This window comes from Dipodomys ordii, unplaced genomic scaffold (genome assembly GCF_000151885.1).
Source record: "Dipodomys ordii isolate 6190 unplaced genomic scaffold, Dord_2.0 Scaffold128, whole genome shotgun sequence".
Classification (NCBI taxonomy): domain Eukaryota; kingdom Metazoa; phylum Chordata; class Mammalia; order Rodentia; family Heteromyidae; genus Dipodomys; species Dipodomys ordii.
In genome coordinates, this window is record NW_012267344.1 from 2676267 (window position 1) to 2693136 (window position 16870).

The window sequence follows — 16870 nt, forward strand, 5'->3', positions numbered from 1 at the left end:
TAGGAAATAAGAATCTCACAGAGTTTCTTTCCCAGGCCAGCTTCGAACTGTGATCCTCAGATCTCAGTCACCTGAGTAGCTAGGATTACAGGCGTGAGTCACTGGACCTCAGCAATTTTCTCAATTTTAAGATCTGAAGAACAAAAATAGCCATGTCCTTCATAAATTATTCTTAATGAAATTTTAATATTTATAGTGTTTTAGCAGCATTCAATAGCATCTAAAAACCTACGTAAAAAAGATAAGCAAGATTTGCCAGCTAATGAGCTTTTGTTAACTAAGAGCAACAATACAACTCCTTATTACTACTAGCATGTGTGACCTGCTAACAGTGAACACATGTATCAGTACATGTATTAACAGTCAAGTATATTTCCCTTTATGTCAGGCTCACACCAAATCACCAGACATAATTTATACCTTAGTTTCACGACCCATCATATACTCAAAGAGCACTTTTCTCAAATACTCAAACTCTGTAGGTTCTCCCAAGAGTGAGACGTCTGTGTGGTACAAGTTTCCACCTGTCAAATAAAAGATAGCAAATGTAAAGTCAAAACCAGACACATTATTCTTACTACATTGAGAACAGAGACATTGAAAAATGGTGAGTGAGACAGAGAGGCACTGATCTTATAGTGATTATACGTGCTGCACTGCACACACTCGACACCATCCGGTGACCTATCCACAGAGAAAGAATTATTATAATAGACATACCTCAAAGAAAAAACAGGAACGGTTATAACAGACACAATGAATTTGTTTTTCCTTAGGCCATTACTGGGGCTTGAATGCAGGGTCATACTTTTGTGTATTTTTTGCTCAAGGCCAGAGCTTTACTACTTGAACCATGCCTCTCTACTTTTGGCTTTTGTTATTAGCTCACTGGAAAGAAGAGTCTCTCAGATTTGTCTTCCCTGGCTGGCTTTGAACCGCGATCCTCAAACCTCAGCCTTCTGAATATCTGGGATGATAGGTGTGAGCCACCGGCGTCCAGCTCTGACACATTTATTAAAAAGTAGATGAGTTAGCTGGGTGCCGGTGGCTCACGCCTGTAATCCTAGCTACTCAGGAGGCTGATACCTGAGGATCGTGGTTCAAAGCCAGCCCAGGCAGGAAAGTCCGTGAAACTCTTATCTCCAATAAACCACCAGAAAAGAGCTGAAGAGCTGAGGGACAGCATTCAGGCCCCATGACCGATACACACACACAAAAAAAGTAGATTAGCAGCACAAAGATTCCTTCACATTGGTATTTGCAAATATTACGTGACTGGCATCAGATATTTTGCAATGACTCAAACCATCTTTTTATTTTATTAGGGATTTAGTACCTCGGTACAGTGTCCTAGTTTGTCTAAATATTCCAACTGAGACGTTCTGAACTTAAATATTAGACATACAGAATTAATTAAGTGACATAGGATGAAGTCCATAAATTATTAATGTCAGAGTGACTGCAAAATATTGTGACTTGGCACTGTGAGAAGGCTCACTGAAAGCCAAGGAGTCGGTGGCTCACACCTGTCACCCCAGCTTCTCAGGAAGCTGAGATCTGAGGATCACGGTTCAAAGCCAGCCTGGGCAGGAAAGTCTGTGAGACTGTCATCTCCAATAATCTACTCAAGTGGTAGAGAGCGAGACTTGAGCCCAAAGAGGCCCGGGAACAGCGCCCTAAACTCACAGAACAGAAGTGTGGTTACTAGAACCTGGGGCCTGGGGCAGAGAATACAAAAAAGAGAGGGAAGTTCAAAAGATCCACTATACAACATGGTAACTACAGTGAGTTATGTATACCATTCTTTTTGAAAACTACCTGTAAGAAGCTGTGTGCTCCAACGTGCCTTTGCTGAGTACAGTGTGTCTAGTCCAGTGTCACCCTCCACCATTCTCCACTCTCTCCTTCACCTGTCCCCTCAAGTCCCCTAGTTCCATTCTGACATGTGTGCCTTGAGTAGTTTGGCTGCATTCACTCACCTTCCCTCTTCCCATCCATCTGTCCCTTCTCTCTGTTACCTTATACTGCCCCTCTATTCCACCTCGAATGGGTTCCCGCTGATCTGTATCATGAAAATCACTGAGAATAGATTTTAAAAGTTCTAGCAATAAAAACTTTAAGTAGCAAGGTACTGGTGGCTCACACCTGCAACCCTACCTACACAACAAGATTGCAGTTCAAAGTCAGCCTGGGCAGGGAAAGTGCGTGAGACTCTTATCTCCACTAAACTTCAAAAGAACAGCTGAAAGTGGCGCTGTGGCTCAAGTGGTAGAGTGCTGGCCTTGAGCACAGAAGCACAGAAGCTCAGGAACAGCATCTAGACCCAGAGTTATATATAGCCCCAGGACCAGCAGAAAAAAATAAAAACCTTAAGTATGTGAGATAACGCATTCAATCTAGCCATTCCACAGTGAATACATATTTCAAATCAATGTGTGGCAAACAATAAATACATATCATTTTTATTTGTCAAATAATAAATACAAAAAAATAAAAAGAGTATATATTAGCCAAGACAAAAGCAGAACTCATCTGAAAGGCCACCATTAAGAAATCAGACAAAGCTAGGAGTTGGTGGCTCACGGCTGTCATCCTAGCTGCTCAGGAGGCTGAGATCTGAGGATCATAACTCAAAGCCAGCTTGGCAGGAAAGTCCGTGAAACTTTGATCTCCAATTAAGCATCAAAAAGCTGGAAGGGGAGCTGTGGTTCAAATGGTAGAGTATTAGCCTTGAACAAAATAGCTCAGGGGCAGTGCCCAGCTGAATTTAAGCCTGGTACTGGCGAGTGTGAACGCACATGTGCACATGCATGTGCGCAGACACACACACACACACACACACACACACACACACACACACACACACACACACACACACACGACCACAGATAATCTGACTTGAAAGATTACCTTTGTACGGTGTTCCCATAGTTGTTGCATATACATTCTTTTCATACTTTTTCAGACGGTCTTCTAAATTGTGAATCTAAAAACAATAAATATTGAAACCACATTATACAATTTATATACCAATACCAGCAGAAAAAAAAAAGAAATACAAATTATTATCTGAAATGTTCAACAGGCTACATGCCAGTGGCTCACGCCTGAGATCTGAGATCTGAGGATCGTGGTTCAAAGCCAGCCTGAGCAGGAAAATCCATGAGACTCTGATCTCCAATGAACCACCAGAAAACTGGAAGTGGTGCAGTGGCTCAAGTGGTAGAGTGCTAGCCTTGATTTGAGGGAAAGAGATCAAGGCCCGTGACCAACATCCCCAACAACAAACAGTTAAACATTAGAAACAGCAGGATACAATTTTTTTTGTTTAAACATATGTGATAATGAATATAAACTGCCTGTACTTGGGACCTAATATTCCTTGTGTGTGGGCAAAAGTTTGGCCAAGTGTGGTGGTATAAACTTGTAATCCTGGCACTTGGGAGGCCCAGGGAGGCCAAGGACAATGAGGTGAGGCAGGTCTAGACTACATAGCAAAACACCCAGAAGATTGTCAAAGACAGCTATGAAATCACTAGTACTTTATTCCATATTTTTTTTATTCATTCATCTATTTTACCAGTACTGGGGCATGCACTGAGGGCCTTGAGCTCTTGTTTGGCTGTTTTTGCTTAAGGCTCATGTCTCCACTTCTGGCTTTTTGTTCATCCATCTGAAGATAAGAGTGTCATGAACTTTCCTGCCTGGACTGGCTTCAGATGTCAGCCTTATGAGTAGCTAGAACTTTAGGCACAGGTCATCAGCACCCGGCTTACTGTTTTTTGTTTCTATTTGCTGAGATACAACTACATAATAGAATGAACTACATTAGTTCAAAATAAAAGTCAACCATCCGCCCATACCTGTTCTCTGAATTCTTGTTCTTTCAATTTTGACTCACTGATCATAGTAGTCTTCTGTGCTAGTTGCGTCTGAAAAAAACCAAAAAGTTAGAGCTGAAATGAAACTGTGCGTCACCACTATTTAGACACATTCTAGTAATTTATCCTTGCTAAAAATGAAAAAAAAAATCACTAGTCACTGGTGGCTCACACCTATAATCCAAGCTACCCAGGAGGTGGAGATCTGAGGATGGCAGTTCAAAGCCAGCCTAGGCAGGAAAGTCCTTGTGAGACTCTCATCTCCAATGAACCGCTCAAAAACTGGAAGTGGAGCTGTGGCTCAAAGTGATAGAGCACTGGGCTTGTGCAAAAGAGCTCAGGGACAGCGCCCAGGCCCTGAGTTCAAAACCCATGACCAACCCCCCCCAAAAAAAAACAAAACAAAACAAAAAATCTGTCTTGGGGCTGGGAAGGTGGCTCAGTGGTAGAGTGTTTGCCTTGCATGCATGAGGCCCACATAAGCAAAAAGAAAAAAAGCCAGAAGTGGCGCTGTGGCTTAAGTGGTAGAACGCTAGCCTTGAGCTGAAGAGCTGAGGGACAGCACCTAGGCCCAGACGTTCAGGCTCCATGACTGGACCCCCCCCCCAAAAAAAAAAATCTGTCTTAATAAATAACAACAAAAAAGCAGAAAAAAACCCTTTATGTTTTAACTTTTTAAAAGAGATGTAAAATGTAATATCTTTAGTCAATTTCTATGAATAACTAAGCTTACCTGTAACTCTGTAATTGTTACCTAAAAATGGAAAAATAAACAAATGAGTAACACACACACACAAAACCCTAAGCTATAAAACAGAGGACATGACAAGAAGTAAGAACTTGCTGGGCGCCGGTGGCTCATGCCTGTAATCCTAGCTACTCAGGAGCCTGCTGAGATCTGAGGACTGCCGTTCAAAGCCAGCCCGGGCAGGAAAGTCTGTGAAACTCTTATCTCCAATAAACCACCAGAAAACTGGAAGTGGTGCTGTGGCTCAAGTGGTGGTAGAGCGCTAGCCTTGAGCTGAAGAGCTGAGGGACAGTGCTCAGGCCCAGAGTTCAAGCCCCACAACCGACAAAAAAAAAAAAAGGTATTAAGAACTCAGGGCTTTGTACTTAAGGGAGGTCGACTTTCACTGAAGGCAGGCTTCAGGGTCTCATGTCCATTGTCCTTGCTACTTTGGAGGCTGAGGTTCAAAGCGGCCAGAGTGGGAAAGGCTGAGAAACTCTGATGTGCAACCGTGGCTCATGTGGAAGAGAGCATACTTGAGCCAAGGCAGCACCCAGGACAGAAGCTCAAGTCCCAGGACCAGCACACACACAAACCAAAGCAAGCAAGGCAAAAACTGCCTTTGAAACTTATTTTAAGCCTGATCTATATCTACATTGAAACATACACACACTGAAAAAGGAGTGGAACGTCACCACACTCCCAATTATGATTTCTATCTATAAAGTAATAGATAGTAATCCATTAGTCACAATCACCTCCTAGGAAGGGCTTTATTATTCTGTGTACTTCATCTGAATTCCTGTACTATTTCTATAATTTCACTCTCTTGGTCTTTTTTTTTTTTTTTGTCGGTCACGGGGCTTGAACTCATGGCCTGGGTGCTGTCCCTGAGCTTTTTCACCCAAGGCTAGTGCTCTACCACTTTGAGCCACAGCTTCATTTCTGGTTTTCTGGAGATTAACGTCTCATAAGCCAGGCACTGGTGGCTCACACCTGTCATCTCAGCTACTCAGGAGGCTGAGATCTGAGGATTGAGGTTCAAAGCCAGCCTGAGCAGGAAAGTCTGTGAGACCCTTATCTCCAATGAACCAACAGAAAACCGGAAGTGGTGCCGTGGCTCAAGTGGTAGAGCTCTCGCCTTGAGCAAAAGCAGCTCAGGGACAACGCCCAGGCTGTGAGTTTGAGACCCACAACTGACGAAAAGAAAAAGAAAAAAAGAAAACAGAAAAGTCTCATTAGGTCTATTTATGAGCCAACAGAGTCACAGAAATGACAACGATTTCAGGAAATACATGAAACGCATGCGCACTCCTCCCACCTGATCACTGCCAGGCCCCTCCCCCTCCTGCTGTAGCTTCTGTTGGTATTTCCTCTGTAGTTCTTCTAGTTGAGCCTGCAGGCCCTTTACTTTTGCAGTCATTTCTTCCTCACGAGCCTTTAGGAGAAGAAAACAGTGTGTTAACATCAAAAGAAGACTGTAGCCAGACGGGGTGGCTCATGCCAGTAATCTAGCTACTAAGGAAGCGAGGTTTTAAAGCCAGCCTGAGAAACGAATCTAAAAGATTCTTATATCTAATTAAACAACAAAAAATCCAGAAGTGGAGACGTGGTTCAAGTGGTAGAGCACCAGCCTTGAGCCCAAGAAGTTAACCAAGAGTGTGCACTCCTGATTATAAGCCCTAGTTCTAGCACAAAAATGAAAAAACAAACAAACAACAGAAATGACTAAATAACAACAAAAACCCACCTAAACACCCTAGAGCTGGGCACTAGATCATGCCTATAATTCTGACTACTAAGGAGGCTGAGGTCTTCAGATCTTGGTTCAAAGCCAGCTTGGGCAGGAAAATCCATGGCAATTAACCACCAAAATTAAAAATAAAGCCAGAAGTGGAGCTGTGGGTCAGGTGATAAGTGTGCCAGCCTTGCGCTGAAAAACACAGGGACCAACCTTTGAGTTCGAGCCCCAGGACGGGCACAAAACCAAAACAACAGCACAGTACAAATGATCCCTTTGGGAAAAATAAGTCTTGAGATGCACAGGCTTTTGCTTTGAACTCATAACTAGACTGAAAACTGTTTCCTTTATGCTCAGTAAAGTCCAAGCTCCTTGCACTGCTGGTCACTATCCCCAGGATATTTCTTCTACCCTCACTTATCAAAGATTTCCAAGTTTCTGTTCCACCTACATACAACTGACTGTTATCAGATTTTGATCCTAAGGCCTACAACACTATTGTGATCAAACTACATACACCACAGTAGACCAGAGTTCAAGTCCCGTTACCAGCCCCTGAACAGAAGATATAACTACTAAATTCCACCATTTTTTAAGCACTCAAAAAAAAGAGTATCTTTAAAAGCAGCATAGACACACTCTGGTGCAGTACAGAGAAATGTATAATTATTTAAATCTCTGCATGATAATAAACCTTACAGACTATACAAAGAAAGCACTGAAAGCCACACATCATATTCTACTGCTGACAGGGTCACCTGGGGCCTGATTCTCATTCTGAATGTTCTTTTTCCCTTAATACTACCGACATTAGAACACATGGGACATAAACTATATCTTGAGCTCATGAATGTTTTTCTGTATTGCTTGTGTTAGTCATGGGTTTGAATGTAGGGCTTGGGAGCTGTTCCTGTGCGTTTCCACCTGAGGCTAGCACGCTACCACTTGGAGACACAGTCCACCTCGGTTTTCTGGTGGTTCATTAGAGATAAGTCTCAGGACTTTTCTGTCTGGGCTGGCTTTGAATATGGACCTCCTGGGTGGTGAGGACTGATTACAGGTGTGAGCCACTGGCGCCCAGCTAATTTTTTTAGTATATGTTTCAGGCACATAAGGTACTTTTTGCCCAAGGACAGCAAAGGACCACAATCTTTCTACCGTCTGCATCATTACCATTATAACCATCACCACCATATCACCAGACGTGGTCTGATTTTGCTTTCTTTTTTCTGCTACCTGTACTGGGGCTTGGACTCAAGAGCATCTTAGTTGTTTTTTTTTCTGCTCAAGGCTGGTGTTTTACCACTTGTGCCACACCTCCATTTCTGGCTTTCTGTTGGTTAACTAGAGATAAAGAGTTTCACAGACTTTCTTGCCCAGGCTGTCTTTGAACTATGATTCTTATCTCAGCCAGGATGAATTTGGATTCTTAATCATCAAATGGCTCTTGGCATATAATAAAATAAATAACGGTTGGAGGATTTAGTGGAAAAGGAATCTAACAGAATAATGTATATTGCTTATAATATTCTTGGGTTTGTTATTTGAAGTATTCACTAGCTTATCTTTAGCCATTAGTAAAGTAAATATTTGAACTAATCTTCCATAAACACAAAACATTTCATGGAGGCATTCTATTTTTTTTCCTACTGAGATAAATAAAAATTGTTAAATCAAGGAGGGATGGAATGAGTTGGTCTTTTCTGGGAAAAATCCCAGCTAAGAGGCCACAATTAAACACACTACTCCATTACACAGACTTCTCCTAAACACAAAGTCTCAAATTTTTTTTTTTACTTTGGGTGCTGATATTTGTAACTTGAAACTCAGGGCCTGGGCACTGTCCCCCAGCTCTTCAGCTCAAGGCAAAGAGCTCTACCACTTGAGCCACAGTACCACAGATCTCAGCCTCCTGAGTAGCCAGGATTACAAGTGTGAGCCACTGGCACCTGGCTTACTGAACTCTTATTCTAGTTCCTTCTAGTCTAGTCTGATTGAGTCTGTGGAAAAAGGAGGAAAAAATGATCTCCACTTCCCCCAGTAGTTCACTATTGCTTTAAATTTAGCAAGCGAATGGTACTGACTGGGTGGCAGAACCTTAACAGGAAACTATAATCCCAGCAGAGATCGATTAGATGTCCGTTGTAAACTGCCCTATGGCATCAGGGTGACGTTGTACACCAACAACACAAAGCCAAACAAGCCAGGTTAGACATTAGGAATAGGAAATCTTTTCCACTACCATGAAATCTACTAGGGCAACATTGCAAAAGAGGAATAAAGTAAGGTACATCAAGGATCTCTTCATATTTTTTCGCTGTTCTTTTTAGATCATCATCTTTTTCTGCAATTTTTTTGTACAATTGATTTGTCTCTTCTTGATGGCTTTCCAGAAGTTCAGCTTCAACCTCCTGGGCTTTATCTGATAAATAAAGACAGAAACACAGAGGAAAGTGTATGAGTCAAGGGTGAATACGTGAACCCCAATTAATGGATGTAAGAATCTTCATTCCACACTGAATCTGGCAAAACTCAATTTTGTATATGCACTCGAGGATGCTTAATCAATGAGATGCTGAGCCTCAAAACAAGCAGGTGCCCGAAAATACCCTCACAGCAAACATAAGTATGGTGACACGTAATCACTAGCTAACACTTCAGGGTTCACCTGTTAGCTCCCCTTCCTTTTTTGTCAGTCGTGGGGCCTGAGCGCTGTCCCTCAGCTCTTCAGCTCAAGGCGAGCGCTCTACCACTTGAGCTAGGGCGCCACTTCCTCCTCTTCCTTAAGACAAGTCACTGGCAGGGTAGTTGAGAGAATGTTCTAGAGAATTTAGTGGAGAACTTACTTTCTCCTAGTTTAGTGACTTAGGACACCACAAATACAAGAATAAGCTCAAGGTTGTCTCTGCTGAGTGTGACTGACTCCTTTTTGTACTTACTGATAGTTTCTTTGATGGACTGTTCTAGTTCTTGTTCCTTCTGGGCCAGCTGGGTGTTAAACTCCCTCATCAGCTGTTTCAATGTGGAATTGTGCTTCAACTCAAGGTCTTCCTGTTCCTGTCTGAGTAAGAAAGATGTATAGATATACTATATACATATATATATATATATACACACACACACACACACGTACATATACATACACACACACACATAAAAAGTTCACCGCTGCCACACAGAATGTCACCACTGGTATTAAATGCTGATATTGACTGGGCTGAAACTCAGGGCCTAGGTGCTGTCCCTTAGCTTTTTCACTCAAGGCTGGCACTCTACCACTTTGGGCACACCTATACTTCTAGTTTTTTGGTGGTTAACTGGAGGTAAAAGTCTCCTGGACTGTTCTGCTTGGGCTGGCTTTGAAAAGTACTCCTTAGATCTCAGCCTCCAAGCAGGGAGGATTATAGCATGAATGCTGGACTGAAAATAGTTTTGAAGTTTATGTGTGTGTGTGTCCTCTTCTAGGAAGGAAAACTTTTGGAAGGATACCCTAAAACTACAATAATCTCCAGAGAGATTGGTCCTGGGGATTAGAGAATTTTTCTTTCACAGTTTAAATTTCCATAGTGCACTTCTTTTTTTTCTGAGCAGTCCTGGGACTTGAACTCAGGACCTGGGTGCTGTACCTAAGCTTTTTTTTTTTTTTTTTTTTTAAATCTTTTGCCAGTCGTGGGGCCTGAATTCTGCCTGGGTGCTGTCCCTCAGCTCTTCAGCTCAAGGCTAGCACTATGCCACTTGAGCCACAGTGCCACTTCCAGCTTTTTCTGGATATGTGGTGCTGAGGAATTGAACCCAGGGCTTCACACATGCAAGCCAAGCACTCTACTACTGAGCCACCTTCCCAGTCCCCTGAGCTTCTTTTGCTCAGGGCTAGCACTCTACCACTTGAGTCATAGTGCCAGTATGTGGTACTGGGGAATCAAACCCAGGGCTTCATGGGTGCTAAACAAGCACACTGCCACTAAGCCACATTCCCAGCCGGCTGATCACACACATCTATGTTATATAATAATCATGCTACTACTAAAAGTAATAAGCAACAGAAAGGTACTTGGACATGGACTTAGTAACTGTGATCTTGCGTGCAAGTCTCTTCCCCCTAAATAGCCAGGGAACAATCCTGAACTGTTTTCTCTCTTCCGTATTTAACTTGGATCCATGTTTAGTACTTTCGGTAGGTGAAAATACCCAAATGAATTATGCTAACTTGATCAGGCGTACAAGGAACCTACTTGATTTTCTCATCCATTTCTTGTTCACATTCTTTCTTCAGTATGTCCAGTTCCTGCTGATGTTCCTTCCGCAGCATCCGGAGGTCCTTCTGCAATTTCACGATCTCCTTGCTCAGCTTCTGCTTTTCCTTCTCTGCCCCTGCTAACTTCAACTCTAGGTCACTGTGCGAAGCTGCTGTGTTACTGAGCGATCTGGGTTGGAACATACCTGATCTTGATTTTTCTTCAGCATCGTCTCCCCAGACCTCCATGGGTTGGCTGTCCTCACCCATCTGTTGGTATAGAGCCTGCAGTGTTTTGTACTTTAAGGTCAACTCATCCATTTTGCTTTGATGTACTTCCCTCTCTCTTACTAAGCAGGTGTCCAGATCCACCGTCTGACAGGCCAGGTCTTTCTTCTGGAAAGTCTTCTGGACAACATCGACTGTATTTTCCCAGTTTTGCTCTGGCCCGGGGCCATTTTCCCCTCCCTCTCCTACTATGTCCTGTGGCGCTATCAAGGGAAATTTCTTTTTTCCTTCTAGTTCTTTTTGAAGACAATTGATTACAACCTGATCCTCACACTGCTTCGCTTCAGCACATTCTAATTTTACTAAGAGCTCCTGGTATTTGCTCTGCATTTCTGAATGTGAAGAAATGATTTCCTCTTTCCCCTGCAACAGTTTGTCCTTTTCAACTAAACTGCTTTGCAGAGCTCTGATTTTTTCTCTGCATGCCTTCTGCATACAGCCCTGGGACGCAGCCTCTTCCTTCCCAGAATGCGCGGACATATTTTCTACAGATTTGTACACAGTTGGTGTGTCTGACTGTGGAGAATTTCCCAATGACTTCTTCAGCTGTTCTTCCAAGATTTGAACTTCCTTTTCTCGCTCTTGCAGTTTTAGTTTGAGCTCACTCAGACGGCTTTCTGTGTCTCTTTTATACTGCTGCTCCTTGTCTTCCATCTGAGACAACAACTGTTTCTTGATGGCAGCGATTTTTTGTTCAGCTTTTCTCTTCAGCTCCGCTAATTTGGCAGCATTTTCTAGTTCAAGTCTATTTTCTAACGCCCTTAACTCTTCATCTTTGCTTTGGGCATTTTTTGTCACGTGTTCTAATTCTTCCCTCTTCATTTCCAGTTTGGCTTCCATGGAAGACACTTGCTTTTCAAGTCTTAAGGCCTTTTCCTCAACTTCTTTAACTCTGCCGTCCTTTTCTTCTCCCAACTCTTGAAAGCGTTGAAGTTTCTGAACCAATTCTTCCTGCTCCCTATCCCTTTGTTGATTGCAAGTTTTAAGAAGTTCATTCAAAGACTCAACTTCAACTTCTTTCTGAGCAACATGGCCCTCTAGTTCAGCAATCCTTGCTGTTTGGGTCTTCAACTCTGCCTCCAATGTATACACCCTTTTCTCAAACTTGTTCTTATCTTCCAACTCAACCTGTAAACAGTCAAATCTTTTATTCTGCTGATCAAAGTCCTCCTTCAGTAAATTGGCCTGCTCCTCCTTCTCACTAGCTTCTCTGCTTTTTGACTCAAGCTGTGACTGCAATTCCTTGATCGTGTTCTGATACTGTGTGCATTTTGACTGAGCCTTTTTCTTCCATTCGGAGAACTTGTTGGACCAGTGGTGCACCTGCTCAAGGGCGGCAAGTTTTTCTTTACTCAGAGCATCCACTTTCAAAGACAAAGCTTGCACCTGATCCTGCCACTCACGCTGCTGCTCGCTGTGCTGTTTACTTAGTGAGGAGATGGCTGTCTCTTTTTCACTTAGGCTGATACTGCTCTGGAGCTGGGCATTCAGATCAGCTAGTTGTTTACTCAAACTGCTGACCTCTGATTTCTTCTCGGTAAGCTCCTCTTTCATCAGCGTGACGGCATTGATGTTTTCTGATAACTCTTTCTTCAGCTGTGTGATACAAGACTCCTTTTCCGAGGCAGCCTGTAGCTGATTGCCTCCTTCTTTCTGGAGAGCTTCCTTTTCCGTGACAAGATTTTCCACGTCGGCCTTGATGCTCTTAATCTGATTTTCTTTTTCTTCTAACTGATGTGTGGCTTGCTGGAAAGATCTAGTTAGCGTATTTCGCTCCTCTGTGAGCTGCGTCAGGTGTGCTTCTAGTTCAGAAATCCTGCAGATTTTCCTGAGCAGTGCCTCTTTCACCTTAGTTGTGTGGTGTTGGCAAAGAGAAATCCGAGAGAGAATGGCATTTGTTTTACTACTGCTGATGTGGAGGAGCTCACTTGTCTTTGCTTCAAATATGGCTTCCATTTTTTTACAGTAACTGTCCAGCTGAGATGTGAGCTGTGCTGGCCATGCTTCGAGTTCCAAGCTTTTGGCCTCTAGGCGTTCCTGACAGGTCTTATGTGAAGACTGCAAACCCTGGAATTCTTCCTGTGTGACTTGCAATTTGTTGGACAACTCAGAGAGCTTAAGTTGCTCTTTTTCTCCCAGCTGTTTCAGTTCAACGATCTGCCCTTGAAGAACTGCTGTTTCCTTCAGAGAATGATTCAAGTCGGCCTGCACGTTTTCAAGCTGCGCTTTCAACTGTGACTCACTCTGTGAGAGACTCGTCAGGTACACGGACTTCTGCTTTAACTGGTCCTGGAATTCGCTTAACCTGGCGTCCTGCTTCATACGTTCTTCCTTCAGCTGGGTCATTTCCTTTTCCATCTCTTCTTTCTGGCGCTCAACTAAAAGGATCCTTCTCTTCAGTTCAGTGACTTCCTGCTCCTTCTCCACTAATTGGACTCCATGTTTCTCTTGGATTTCGTCCATTTGCTGGCTCAGTTTCTTTTCCCAACTTGATATGACATCACCAAGTTCTTGCTGATGGACCTTTGTAAGATTCTCTACTTGCTCCTTTTGATTTATTTCTAGTCTTGAGACCACATCACTGAGTCCTGCTGAGTTAGCCTGAACCATATCCAACATTTTGGCATTGAACTCTTTTTCTCTCTGACTGAGCTCCAGAGTGGTATTTTCTAGCTCTTTTTTAAGTTTGGCTTCCTGATCCAACATTTTCTTCTTTAAGGTTTCTTGCATGTCCTTAGCTTTCTGCTTCATTTTTTCCATCTTTTCTTCTTGCTTTTTAAATTTGCTTTCATGTTCCTCGTGCAAAATCCTAATCTGCTCCTCCTTGGCTGACAATTTCTGCTTGAGCATGTCCATTTCTTTGCTCTGTTCTTCTCTCAATTGTAAAATGGTATTTTCTTTCTCCACCAGCATTTGCTTTGTTTGTTCGTGGTCCATGTTACTGTCTTTAAGTTGAGACTCGTAGAACTGGGTTAAAGACTGTACTTTCTGCTCTGTTTCAGTACTCTGGCTTTCCAGCTGCTGCCTTAATGTCTGCACCTGACTTTTCTGAGTGTCCAACTCCACACAAACATTACTCTTCTGTGTTTCAGCGTCAACCACCCGTTGTGTAAGAAGATTTCTTTCTGTTTCCAGATCTAGTAACTTCTGTTGCAGCTGAGCCCACTGCTCCACATCTGCTTTTGACTGCTCCTGGTGTGACTGAAGAAGCTCCAGCTTGGCAGTGGCCTCCTGATGCTCCCCTTTAGACCTTTGAATCTCTGCCTCTAAGTTCTCCATACGCACCTGATGCTCGCTCAGCTTCCTGTCCTTTTCCTTCACGAGGAGCTCCAGCTCACTGATCTGGTCTTGCAATGTGATCTCCGTCCTCTGGAGAGACACTGCGTGTTCCTGCATGACACTGTCCATGTGTTGTTCATGGCATTTCTTCTCTGCCTCCAGCCGTGCCTCCAATTCTTGTTTTGTTTGCTCTGCCTGATCTCTGAGCACAGAAAGTTCCTCTTCCAGGCTTTGACGGGTTTTTAAGACCTCTGTGAGTTCAGAGGACAGTGATTCCAGTTCTGTTTGTTTCACATCGAGCTTTTCTAATGTTTTTTTATTCATGTCTTCAATGTGCTCCTGGAAAAGAACTTCTTTGTCTTTCAGTAATGTTTCTTTTTCTTCTTCACACTTTTCTCTAAGTGTTTCCATTTCAGTCTGATGCTGTTGCTTTAAAATGTGGAATCTTTCTGTCCACAAGTTCTCTTCCTGATGTTTTAGGCTCTCCAGTTCTGTCTTGTGTTTTTCAACCATGACTGTAATTTCTTTATTGTACTTATTTCTTTCAGCTTCCAAATGCACAGTTAAGTACTCGGACTGACTCTTGCTTTCCTGGAGGCTTTTATCCAAGGAACTTTCCAATTCAAGAATTCTCTGTGAATGAAAATGGATATAATTTTATTAAAGAACATACTTTGTTAAAAATGATATACAGACTAAGTAGGCTGTGAGTCTACTTCAAAATGAAAATATAGGTAATTTTACATAGCATACCAAAGATAAGGACAAGCAGGATGTTTATGCTCAATTACTAACAATCATTTTTATGAACACAGCATGTTTAATACAAGTTGAAATTCTAAATTCTTTCAGTTTATTTGGGTAACCACCTCCTACTACCTCATTTCCAATTACAACAGAAATTGACTATAAGAAAGTACTTTTAGGAAAATGGATCTTCACCTCTTGCTTTTACCTTAAGGCATACAATAATATTTTATAGCTTTTATAAAGTAATTTTGAAAAAAATACATTTTTCTACCTCAAAATGGTAAGATTTCTCTTTTTAAAAAGTAGGTACTAGCTGGGTGCTGGTGGCTCACCCGTCATCCTACCTACTCAGGAGGCTGAGATCTGAGGATCATGGTTCAAAGCCAGCCCAGTCCGTGAGACTCTTATCTCCAATGAACCACTCAGAAAACCGGAAGTGGTGCTGAGGCTCAAGTGGTAGAGCGCTCATCTTGAGCTGAAGAGCAGAGGGACAGCGCCCAGGCCCAAACCCGACAAAAAAAAATAAAAGTATGTACTTAAAACATAAATTTTTCCAAAGATTACTAATATTTCATAAAATAGTCATCCTGACTCTGAAGGCAAAAAATAAAGAAAATGTGACGGTAAACACACAAAAATCTCTATATGGATAGAGAACTGATTTCCATGCACAAGTTCACCGCTATGGGACGTGCTTGTCAAACTTACAGTTTTGTAAGTCTGTACTTCCTGCTGTAGGTCCTTTAGTTTATTTTCACTTTCTGTGAGGACCGCTTGTTTCTGCAACTCTAACTCTTCCAGGGCCAAAGCTTCTTGGCATTCTTTTTCTTGAGTGATCTTCAAATATTCTGACTGACTTCTTTCCTGTGCCGAAAACAACAGAATAACATCTTAAACCCATGCCAATCTCCAGTGTTCCCAAAGTACTTCTACAAGAATCATGCTTTTCATTTGATCTACATGCAGTGCTAAAAGAGGTGCTGTGTTAGCTGGGTGTGGGGGCTCCCGTCTGTTATCCTAGGTATGGAGGGGCTGACCTCTGAGGATCACGGTTCAAGGCCAGCTGGGGAGGAATGTCCCTGAGACGCTCACCTCCAAGGAACCAGAAAAATGATGAAAGTGTAGAACTGGTTTTGGCTAGGGAAGCTAAAGGGTCACTTTTAACATTAAGTTGTCACAGTGAATGTCAATGTCATTATACTCTGGTGACACACAATGCTTTGAAGAAATGATTCTGTATTACAAGTTGACTGATGAAGAAAACATCAACTTTTTGTAATGTTGACTTCAAAATGTTTTGTTTCGACATACTAGTTTGTTTAATGTAAGTAGTATTTTATTTTTTGGTGCGAGTAGGATGGAACGCTGGACTTTGTGCAAACAAGACAGGTGTGTAACACATAAGCCACACCTCCAAACATGTTATGCCTTGGTTACTTATTAACTGACTTATTTGCTGGCACTAGGACTTGAACTCAGAGCCCATGCACTGCCCTTTTACTGTTTGCTCAAGGCTGGTCCTCACCTACTTGAACCATATTCCTCTTCTGGCCTTTATGGGGGGGAGGGGGGGAAAGATAAGAGTCTCATGGACTTCCCTGCCTGGGCTGGCTTTGAACCTCCATCCTCAGAGTTATTTTCAAGGTAGGGTCCTAGCCTGGCCTGAGTTGTGATTCTCTGACTTGTGCCTCTCCATAAGCTGAGGATGACCGCACCCAGCCACTGTGCTTCCCCCATAGCCAGGGCAGAGGGTGCGTGGCACTGAACCTAGCCAACGGCATGCTCTGGCTGGCCTTCAGTCACCATCCCCTTATCTTTGCTCCCAAGTAGCTAGGATTACAGGCTCCAGCCACCATACAGGGTGGAGATAATAAAGTTAAAATTAATTTCTATATGGTCATAAAAATAAAAAGAGGAAAGCTTTAGAGTTTGCTCAAATAAAGGTGGGAAAATATGTGTGTGTGTGCGTG

General features: G+C 42.7%; 1 protein-coding gene across 1 annotated transcript in view; it reads right to left on the bottom strand.

The window, feature by feature from the left end:
* Positions 1–16870, bottom strand: part of Golga4 (golgin A4) — a gene marked incomplete at its 5' end in the record, with an annotated part of 65340 nt that overhangs the window by 13308 nt on the left and 35162 nt on the right. The window contains 9 exons of the mRNA XM_013030261.1: positions 421–524; positions 2911–2986; positions 3864–3932; positions 4615–4635; positions 5930–6046; positions 8641–8771; positions 9289–9410; positions 10582–14783; positions 15609–15764. Of these exons, the coding sequence (XP_012885715.1) occupies positions 421–524; positions 2911–2986; positions 3864–3932; positions 4615–4635; positions 5930–6046; positions 8641–8771; positions 9289–9410; positions 10582–14783; positions 15609–15764 (4998 nt within the window). The remainder of the gene's footprint in view (positions 1–420; positions 525–2910; positions 2987–3863; positions 3933–4614; positions 4636–5929; positions 6047–8640; positions 8772–9288; positions 9411–10581; positions 14784–15608; positions 15765–16870) is intronic.